General features: G+C 35.5%; 1 protein-coding gene across 1 annotated transcript; it reads left to right on the plus strand.

The window, feature by feature from the left end:
* The first annotated feature begins 1237 nt into the window (after positions 1-1237).
* Positions 1238-11273, plus strand: LOC140145138 (uncharacterized). The gene is made up of 5 exons (XM_072166919.1): positions 1238-1382; positions 5864-5938; positions 9057-9158; positions 10122-10445; positions 11008-11273. The coding sequence occupies exons 1-5, from the start codon at positions 1238-1240 to the stop codon at positions 11271-11273; spliced, it is 912 nt and encodes a 303-aa protein (XP_072023020.1).
* Positions 11274-11882: the final 609 nt, after the last annotated feature.

Here is an 11882-nt window from a genome sequence, read left to right on the forward strand (position 1 = left end):
CTTGCCAGGAGCACTTTTAAGGAACTTCCTTAATATGAAGGGAATATGCAAGAATTCAAATCAAGATCATACGAGGTCAAAGGTCATGTAGGGACCTAATTTTGAAATTCGCCCAGTTTGGACCTTGTGGGTGGAATACTTGATATGAGGGGGGCATGAAAAAATGAAACCAAGGTCATCCGAAGTCATCTAGGGGTCAAATGTTAAACTTTTTTTTTAATTGCCTGATTGGACTTAAAACTTGAAAATAATCCTCCATATGAGGGGAGCATGAACAAAATCAAACCAAGGTCATCCGAGGTCAAAGATCACAGGGTCAAAAGTGAATGTATGCCGAATTGGACTTAAATTTCTTAAAAGAATCCTCAATAGACAGGAACAATTCAAGTGGGTTACCTCAAACAGGCTAGTATCGCTATCGTGTTGTTGGTGCTCTCATAGCTACAGGCACTCTAGCATACTAAAATAATGAGCTGTGTGTAGGGGTGTATCCGGCTATGTGTTTAGGGACGCACCATTAGATTCTCAGGGGGGCATGGGAGTTTGGGTCAGGCAGAATTTTTTTTTTTCGCACGCTGAAGGCGGCAGAATTTTTTTTTTTCTGCCCGCCTTTACGCGAAGTTTGGGTGGGAGAATTTTTTTTTTTTACTCATCAGTGAGGCAACATTTTTTTTTTTTTTTTTTCGTCTCACTAGTGGGCAAAGTTTTTTTTTCGTCTCACTAGTGGGCTAAGTTTTTTTTTCAAAAACTCCCATGCCCCCCTGGAAATCTAACGGTGCGCCCCTTAGCTGCTCTTCAACCCTTCAATCCTTCATGTCAGATATTGATTGGCACGGGGTGTGGGCTGTTCAAGGGCAGCAATGCAAGTGGATGAAAAAGAAGTATAAGGCCAAAAAAGGTTTGTCTCAAAGCTTGCACTTAATTATTATACTAGACGTTTTTGTATGTGCCAAAGTATACTATTTGATCCCTTGTGGCAGGAACAAATAATTTGAGACTTGTTTACCTTGAATTAGAGAATTTTGGAAAATTTGACCTTGTACAAAAGGTCATTGACCTTTTGCCTATTTTATCATGTAACACATTAAAACCAATATGCAATCATTGACTCCGTGTCCCTTTTGGTTAGAACAAGAATTTGAGGTATATTGTACAACATGATCGGATCATGTTGATTTTTTTTTATGTCTTTTTGGCTGCCAGCTTGGAATTGGTACCCTTAGCATGTTCTGAAAAAATGACACTAACTCAATCAAATGGAATTTTGCTCAGCACAGATTGGCACTTCTGCTTGTGCATTAAGTGTGATGTAGAGAGAGACGATAGAGGAGCAAACCATGAAGGAGAGGTACCTGCAGCTCCAGCAGCAATGATGACAAAAGGTATTTTTGTTTAATTCATTTGCTCAGATGGTTCTTATTATTCTGTTTATATATATTTCATCTTATTCTTATTATTTCATACACTCCTTTATATAGCAGCCAATCAGAAAAGTGGTTAGAAAAAATATGCGGAGAGTATTGATAGTGTTTGAATGCACTGCGTACAGTGCTTTCAAAATTGTATGTGTCACTTTAAGGATTGGTTGATTCTCCTTGCGGGTAGAGCTGATGCATTTATATTTGCTCATATTTTCATTCATTTTTAGTGTCAATTTTGTTATAAGAATAGCTTAAATCACAGGATTTTTTTCTTGTAAACGTAGAGGCAAGGTGCATGTGTGTTGTTGTTGTTGTTGTTGTTGTTGTTGTTGTTGTTGTTGTTGTTGTTGTTGTTGTTGTTGTTGTTGTTGTTGTTGTTTCTATAATATAATATTTGGCCAAATAAAATATTTTGTTTCGGGTCCGCCTCCCTGATCACTTTCTGGGAAGTTTTTAGAACATAAGTAAAATGTTAATGAGCACTGATAAAGAAGTTTATAAGGGGTCTTATCCCTCATAATCTTAAAAAAGGGGGGGGCTTCAACATTTTTTGCTAATTTTACGCAAAAACTGAATTTCCCTCGAAAATTTTGTCAAAATATAAAGATGCAATTATTTGTGTTTTGTTGACAAATAATAATAATAATAATAATTTAATCTTATATAGAGCATTACAAACAAATCTCAATGCGCTTTACAAAGCATACATAAAAGCATAAACACATGGCAACAATATTTAAATATACAGCATTAAGATACGAACTAACATTTTAAAATTAATAAAGAAATAAGTTGATGTATATTGCACAGATACGTCAGAAGCGAGCAAAGGAGGACAGTAGCATGTGAAATATACACCAACAAAAAAACATGCAATCCAAAGCCAAAAGAACACAAGGTGCATATTTCACGCAGGAGCAAAAAAAAAAAAAAAAAAAGGCACACGCAAAGCAGCAAAAATGAAAATGTGAAATAGGCACAAGTGCAAGAGGTAAGGAATTGGAAAACATACAATGCATATTGCACAGAAATGGAATGCTTTAAAGCACAAAGAACAAAACAACAAACATGGAATACGCATAGTAGGCTTTGACAGAGGAATTTCATAAATTTAACCTATACAAAAAACAACAAATTCAACTGAATCATTAAAATTAATTACTTGCATGCAAAATTTACATAGTAAAAACTGGTTTTCATAGCGCTTTACAAAAACAAACATAAGAGCATAAACACATGGCAGCAATATCTAATATACATAATTAAATATAAACCAGCTTCATAAAAATGACTGAGGTAAAAAGTTGATGTATATTGCACAGTTATAAGATGTGTGAAAGTCCACATCAATGGCGAGCAAAATAAGGACAGATTAACATGTGAAATATACAGCAATGAAAATACAAAAACAAATATTTAGGTCCATGCCGCACAGTGTGTCGCGGGTCATCTTTAATGGATCACAAAGTGAGCAAAAAACATAAACGACACACCAATGCAGCACAGGATTGCACAAAATTATTCTAAGCAGAAATTACACACTTGTTTTTTTTTTCCTTTTGATTAATACAACAAAATGGCAAACAAAATAATTAACAACATTAATACACAATAAATACTGTTCATATACAAAGTCAATGATATTGTTGTGACAAATTCAAATGATAGAAGATCAGATAACAACAATAATAATGAGAGCCCTGGACTGAGGGGAGAGGTTCCAGAACTTCACCCTGCAGTCAATATATTTCATGCAACATAAAATATGCACAAATATTATCACCGCGAAGATGGTATGGCAACCTGCGAAATAACAAACAAAACTAGTAGAGTGACCGGCACAGCGAATATGTGATGTAAGATGAAAAACATGATAAAGAGCTCAGAAACTGAGGGGAGAGGTTCCAGAACATCACCCTGCAGTCAGATATTTATAGCATCAAAACATAACATTCACACATTAAAATTATATATTGCACTGCAAAATTTCCATCTCGATGAAACATGTATAAAAACAGCCATGAAAAGACTGAGGGGAGAGGTTCCAGAACATCACCCTGCAGCCAATTAATGAAAATGCATAATATCACAAAACACACTATTAGATGATGAAACAATATGTTGCACTGCGAAAAATATAAATTGCAATCATGCAGCAATGTGACCGGCACAGCGGTATCTTGAAAAAAAATGCTGAATGTACATGTATTCTCCACAGCAAATATAATGAAGTTCATACTTTATTTACTTTCAAAGTTATAGATTTTGAATAGTTGGCATTTTTGGTAATAAAGGTAAAAAAATCACAAAAACTGCATTTTCAACCCAAATATCTTATCCCACGTCACTTTTCAAAAATGCCAGCCAGGTAAAATGAATAAATCAGAGTACCATTAGAAACTTTGTCTAAAAATATTGGACGAAAACTTCAAAATCAATATGTGGCCTCTCTAAATATTACATAATAGGACTTGTTATTGCAGCCTTCCTGCTATATGCCTAGTATGCATTTGGGTCAGTCCATCTCAAATAACCCAATGGGTTGGCTGGTCACCCTCTCAGATTTTGTTTAAAATCACTTATATCATAGCCATATATGCCAAATGAACACATTTCAAACAGTAGGTCTCTACTCTTTGTCGTTTCTGAGAACTGGCCTATTGAAAATTGGGTCAGCCCCATGTGTGCTTCGCAACATTAATTTTCTTCTGAGTTTAGACACCCATATCTTCCCCTAGGGGTAAGCTATAGGGCTACAAATTTGAATCTAAATTAAAAAAATCTGAACTAAAAAAAATGTATCTCACCCCCATTTGCTGATATAGACAAAAATACATGAATGTGCTAACGCACATGACATGATTCCCATTTTTGACCCCCCCCCTCTTTATACTAGATGTCAGACATCTATTTTGCCTTTAGTAGGCAATATAGGTTCAGGTGTGACCCCCTAGGAGGGGAGACCACTCCCCCCTGTTCATGCCCTGTTCATGATCCAATTTGACCTTAATCAACCATAGCCAAACTCACACATATCAACCATAGCCAAACTCACACATATTTACAACACTTGCATGATGTTCCTCTGTACCGTACCAGAAATGTGTCAAGCCATCTTCAGGGTTAAATTACTGTTTGGAGATCACATTGAAATACACAGTAATTGCCATTAATGTTCTTACCCAAAATGCAAAGTTCATCAGTTTGCTGTGTATTACAATGAGAGATTCAAACACTATTTTAACCATGAAGATGGCTGGACACCACTAAGATTTCTGGTACAGAGGAACATCATTCAAGTATTTTGAATTTGTGTGAGTTTGGTTATGGTGGATTATTTCACACAAGGTCAAATGGGGTCACGAACAGGGGGTCTTTTGGCTGAGAAGTCATCTTTGAGCCCCTGAGAATGAGTGGTCTACTCTGCTATAGGGGGTCACATCTGAACCTATATTGCCTACTAAAGGCAAAAGGATGAAGAGGAGGGGGTCAAAAATGGGAATTTGTCATGTGAGTTAGCACAAACATGCATTTTTAGATGTCTATATCAGCAAATGGGGGTGAGATACATTTTTTTTGTGTCCAGAATCTGGTTATTTGGGTTAAAGACACCCTACATTGTAGATTCAAATTGTTAGCCCTGCAGCTTACCACTAGGGGAAGATATGGATGTCTAAAGTCAGAGGAAAATTAATGTCGCGACGCGCCTGCGCAAAAAGGGTGGTTCAGACCCTATTTTCAATAGGCCGATTCTCTGAAACGACAAGGTGTAGAGACCTACCGTTTGAAATGTGTTCATTTGACACATAGGGCTATGATAAGTAATTTTAAACTAAATCTGAGAGGGTGACCAGTCAACCTTTTGTGAAAACTAGGTGAGTTGAGATGGAATGACCCATTTACATGTATACAAGTGGAAAAATCCAAATAATGTGTATTTCATGCTGAAATGGCCTATTGTTTTCTGGAAGGCATAAGTCAAAAACTATGGATCATAGCAATAAGTCACTTTTTCATTTCAAAGATCCAGCTCAATAAATTGACATACATTTCTTGTCAAATAAATAAATATTCACTCAAAAAAAAATAGCGTAAAAAGGGTCATTTTTGGTAAAAAAATTTTGGTGATAAAAATCATAAAAAAAAGCATGTTTTAACCCAAATTTTGCCTCAATATGGTCAGGGGTAGCGTTAACCCCCGATCGGGGTGAATGACCCCCTAAATTTAAAAAATATTATTGATGCAAACAAAACATCTTTCGGCCCTTGTATTTCATATGGGTCAATGTGAAAAATTTGTGGATTCCCAGTTTTTGTGCTGAAAGTCAGTTTAAACTTTTGGAAATTGTTTATTACCAGCACGTATGAACTTACATTCGAGTATTTCACACTTGTAATACATGTACATTACTTGTTTTAATACTGTGATTAAATTCATGTAGAACAAACTCATCTTTCAACTGAAAGTGGACCTAAATCACTGGGACATGTAGCCTTAACAGCAGACCCTGTAAAAGGTATTTTTTATTTAATTATCCTATTTTAAATAAATGAGGGTGATGAGTATGGTACTTAATTAGTTATTATTATATTATATTATATATATTATATTATATTATATTATATTATATTATTAGTATATTATTATTATATTATATTATATTATATTATATTGTATTTAAGAAATAACGGGTAATGCATTATCCTTTACACGAAAACAATGTGTCCGAGGCAGTAACAACGTAAATAATGGGTGAGGCGCAGCCAACCCATTATTTAAACGCTTTTACTGCCGAGGACACATTATTTATGTAAAGGATAATGCTGCACCCTTTATTTCTATTCTATTACCACAAAATGGTGCGATTTAAAGAGAAAATATCACAGTTTTTGCCTAAATATTTCAAGTTCTTTAACTCAAGGTGGAGCGCCTACGCCGTAGCCAAAGCGTAAGTGATAGCGAGTATTGCAGACCGCGTAACCAAGCGTGATGCTTAGAATGCGTAACGACGCTAATATACTGCATCGCGCTTTGCAGTGCGCTGTGATGTGAGAAGAACATAAAGTTTGTTGCCCTTGACACTTTATCGCTAATTAATGGTCTGTCACATGACGCGTTTCAATAAATCACAGTGCGCGATTTTGAATAATGGGTCGTGGGGGTAATAGAATATATGATAATTTGTCACTAATATTGTTTTTGAGATATTGTCAAAAACAGTGTTCAAATTCATTACAATCGCAAATTTCCAATAAATATTTGCGAGTGTTCTGTTTTTGGTCAGTTCTTCTTTCTTTCTTCTGTCAAACTTATAACGAGCCATCTTAGCCATATGCTTTTGGCCAATATGACCATATTTGGTAACAAGGACCATTGGGTGGGTGCACAAATGTTACATGACCAACTCGGCGTCAAAGGTCATCCAAAGGTCATTATGGCCAAAATAAGATTTTCACTAAAAATGCTTCTTCTTCCACAAATTACATAACACAATGTCGTCACTTGCATATTTGCATCGCCTTTAGCCAGTGTTTTAAAGTTGTACAAAGAATTGGGGTCAAAGGTCATTAAGGGGGTAAAATCTTACAATTGCATTATCTCGGCATCCGTTAGGGGCTAAAACTCGGTGACAACAAATCTCATGACCACACCACTCCACGCCATACATAAATTCTGCCAGTCACATTTCCCCAATATGAAATTTTTTTAAAGTAAAATTTTAAGTTCACTTCATTAAAGTTTGGCGAGGCGGGTTCGAACTCACGGCGGCGGACTGCTTTGGATACACTATGAACCCAGCGCCTTAGACCACTCGGCCACTTGTCTTCTTGTAATTCATTTGAAACTTATTTGAAGATATAATCGCAACTTCAACATAGGCCTACCACGTGACAAGCAAAGGCAGAAAACGTACCATATATTGGAATTTTATTTGCCTAAAAACATTAATGTGTATTATTAGCGCTCAATTATTGTTAACTGCGTGTTTTAAACAAACAAAAATCCTGATAACTGGGCGTCTGTATGGGCAATACATTATATCGATTTTGACACGTGCTTGTGTCTCAGTACATTTCCATGGTCAGTAAAATACTATAGAGGAAAACCTACCATTTTCTTGTATACACGTTCGATGTTTTTATCAATTACATAAAAAATCCATTTTAGACCCCAAATGTTTTTTCAGGAAATAAAAGATTAGATTACCATAAAAACGAAACAGTAATCTTTTGCCGGGTCTAATGTAATATTCACATAGGATTTTCAACGTTTTTCTATCCTTATTCTTGCTCAATTAAAAAATATTTTGGCGTATATAAAATTGAAATAAAATTCTCTGCTTCTTAAACGACATCAAATGTGCCACAATTGGGTATCACGAATCGTTATATATGATGTGCAGTTAATATTCATATTTTCTTTTATACAGAGGATGCTTCAGTTTTGACAGGAAAAATATTTTCTTGAAAACCCTCTCACTCGGTTATTTTAAAAAGGTAACCACGCTTCCCTAGAATGTGCAATAAATTAGCATTAAAATTGTTCTTATTCTAACAGCAAGCGTTTCTAGAATGTATTATGGCGAAATGTGGTGTATCTCATGACCAGGGGAACATTTTACAGGGGTCAGGTCAAAGGTCATGCAGAGGTCAAATTTAAGAAATGCATTTTCTGTACATCTGTAAGGGGCAAAGGACTCAAACTCTGTGACAACAAACTTAATGACCAGGGGATTATTTTGGAACACTTTGGTCAGGTCAAAGGTTATCCGAGGTCAAATCTTATAATTTCCTTTTCTGGACATCTGTAAGGGGTATGGGGCTCAAACTCAGTGGCAACAAATCTCATGACCAGGGGAACATTTTGCAGGGGTCAGGTCAAAGGTCATGCAGAGGTCAAATTTTAGAAATGCATTTTTGGACATCTGTAAGGGGTACGAGGCTCAACTCGGTGACAACAAACTTAATGACCAGGGGGAATATGTTGGAACACTTTGCAGTGGTCAGGTCAAAGGTTATCTGGGATCAAATCTTATACCGTAATTTAATTTTCTGTAATTGTTGTGGGGCTCAATTTCGGTGACAAGAAACCTTGTGACCCAGGAAACATTAAGGTCAAAGGTTAGGTTAAACGGTCATTAAAGGGTTACATGCCTTGCGATTGTCTGCGCTCTGTGAGCGCAAATTATCTCTAGTTTGTTTTATATTGTTTTCAGCCATTGATAAATTTGCTCATAACTTGGTAAATACCAATTGTCTGATTTTGATAGGGTTTGTATCAAAATGTAAACTGCCAGAAAAAACTTCTCATTGAAAATTGCAGACATGTGACTCATTCCCCATGATCATGTCACATATTATATTATATTATATTATATTATATTATATTATATTATATTATATTAATATTATATTATTATTACATTATTATTGGTGTTATTATTATTTATCATTATTATTATTATTATTATTGTTATTGTTATTGTTATTATTATTGTTATGAATATGATTATTATTGTTAACCTATATGAGTGAATTTTCACATGCAGTGATATATAAAAATGAATAAAAAGTTTATTCATATTATTAACCTGTTATTTACATGGTTGTAATACCCTGATTTAATTCATATAGAGCCTCCTAAGTATGAAATGTTGAACACAAAACCAACTGGTAAAGGTGTGCCTAAAACGGTCATGAAAGTGCCACTTGCAGCTGTAACACCATCTACAAAAGGTAAACTTTGTTGTAAATATATCCCATATTCATATTGTTCACATTTATTTTTGCTCATGTAGCCTATAGAAATTACTTAACTGATGAGTATCCGTTTGGTCCTAAATGGATATATCTCGGACATACGCCAGGAAGTTATGACTCCACCGAATGGGGTCAAATGAAAGAGAAAGATGTTAAGAAAAATGTAATAAAAATGTCAAATGAAAGAGAAAAAAGTAAAGAATGTTTCAAAATGTTTCTCCATGCGGGCCTGACACGTGCACTCTTCACAAGACCTGCAATCTTGTGCGAAAATCGTTGGGACAGATGGATGTTTTTATAGATCAGGTACCTGTGAATTGAACATAAGGCTGAAAATACATGATACGTTTCATAGTTCATGTAATGTACTTGCTTCCCCCTCCCCTCCCCCCTAGAAACAATGTTGGAGCTGACATTGAGCGCAACCACTTCTTACTATTTTTCAGCATTTAACATGAATAAGGGGAGCGGGGATGCGTAAAATAAACAAACTGTCCCAAGCATTTCGCGGGGGATTGTGTGTCAATATTCGTATTTTAGGTCTTTTTTTCAAGTTAAATATCTCAAAAATTAAGTCCGCTCGGGTGGTGTCATATGAAAGAGAAAATAGCAAATGTTTCCCTCCCAGGGAAGACACTTGTTAAAAGATCCAGGTCAGTACTCATATTTTGGCTCACGTTTTGCTATTGCGCAATACTTCGCAGTCTGGTACAATAGTGGGTTACATGGCCAGCTATTTTGTAGGGTAACATTGCTGAAGGGATTAATGTTGGAGACTACCCTCAAGAGACTGAAACTTCAGGGAAGTTAAATTCATTTAAATTGCATTAAGGCCCCCCCATATTGAGGGACCTCACCACAGTCTATTGAGTTTTTTAATGTTGTTTCTATAATGACTCTCATTAATACTATCATCGCTTATAATTCATTCAATTTCAGATTCTGCAATTGGACTTATTCAGGCAATTACAGTGACAAAGGATAGTGTGACTCTCAGATGGGAACCAACCCGTGAATCTATGAAACAGGTGGACCATTATAAGATAGCATATCAAGATCAAGGCTCTAAGCCACGTAAATGGATGGATCATGGAGCACCAACACCGGGTTCAAATCCACATTATAAATTGGACAATCATGATCCAGGCAAAAATTACCTGTTTAAGGTTACAGCAGTTTATAAAGATAGGAAAAGGGATGATGAGTCTCAAGACATAAAGAAAGCTGTACTACTTCCAAAGGGATCTTTATCAAGTGAAGCTGGTAAGTATAGAATGACACAAACAAACATAACTTCTGGTAAGATTGATCTATTTATCTGTTGGGGTCTGTCTGTCCTTATTCTCAGAAATGACTGGTTTCAATCCCCGCAAACTTCTTGGGTAAGTGCAACTTGATCCGAGCCAGAGCAAGTTTGCATTTTTAGTGGATTACTACCAAGACCTCATGCAGGGGTCTCCTATCTTACATGTAAGGCCTAAAACAAAATAAGGGCATATATTGCCCTTTTTAAATCTGGAAAAAAAAATTCTACGTTCATATTTGAATTTTCATATTTTTGGTTTAAAACCCCGAAAATGTTTTGCCTGTTTGTAATTTGTGCCACAGGACTCTGATGTATTACAAAAAACCTTGTAAATTATTTTTCTACCATGGTATCTTGTGGTGAACTTGTGCTCTTTTAAAAACTTAAGTTATTGTATGTGGGAAAATAGTAAAAAAAATACTGACCAAACCTTGACTTTAGGGCAATACAAACTTTTTTTCTATAGCCCTACATTTATAGTAAATATATATTTATATATTGATTTTTTTTACTTGACAGGAAAACCAGATCCCCCAAGTAAGTTTCGGTTGTCCTCAGACAAGAAGACATTTCTATTGGCTCCTCCTGTTATCCATGGTGGATCCGAAGTAATCCAATACCGTATCTATGAAGAGGGGGCAGCAAAGCCATTATGCTGGTTTGATATAAAGAAGCAACCTTACACACATCAAATCAGCAATGTGACACAAAAGAAGCTTAAGGCTGTTACTGTGAATGAACATGGTGAAAGTAAGCCTATTGAGGCTGAAGTTTTCAACGAATAGGCAGCCATTGTATATAGCATCATGTTTTTTATTTAGTTTCAAAGTTATTGGTATTTGGGAATTAACGTTTTTAAATGCATAATTGACAAAAGCTATGTCAAATAATGAAATGGTGAGTTTATTGAATATTAAAATTAGCTTTTTTAAAACAAATGATATGCATGTAGTATTCTGTAGACTTAAATTCTCAGATTTATATATTTGCCCAAAATATGAATCAGTTGCATGTGTAATTTTGCTTCACTTTTGGAATGTAATGTATTTTAAGGGGACAATCAGAATGTTTCTGTACAAAACATATGATTTGCTTAAATTTAAATTAATAAGTTAATAAATTCTACATGTTCAGTAATTCCTGTTTTTTAGTGAATGCTCCCATTTACTCATCTAGCGGGCACCCGCGCGAAGCATGGGTGTCCTGCTAGTCCCTTTAATTATCAGATGATGATATTTACATCTTACTGTAAAAAGGGGAATGTTGTGACTATGTGAGTAAGATAAAGGCTCCATCAGTTTCGATCCAAATGTCGCCAATCGAGGAAAATACCGAGACGGTAATGTGAAAATTTTGTTGGAAGCGGACAACGGGCAAGAATTGGCCTCAAAATC

Source organism: Amphiura filiformis, unplaced genomic scaffold (genome assembly GCF_039555335.1).
Source record: "Amphiura filiformis unplaced genomic scaffold, Afil_fr2py scaffold_147, whole genome shotgun sequence".
NCBI classification, from domain to species: domain Eukaryota; kingdom Metazoa; phylum Echinodermata; class Ophiuroidea; order Amphilepidida; family Amphiuridae; genus Amphiura; species Amphiura filiformis.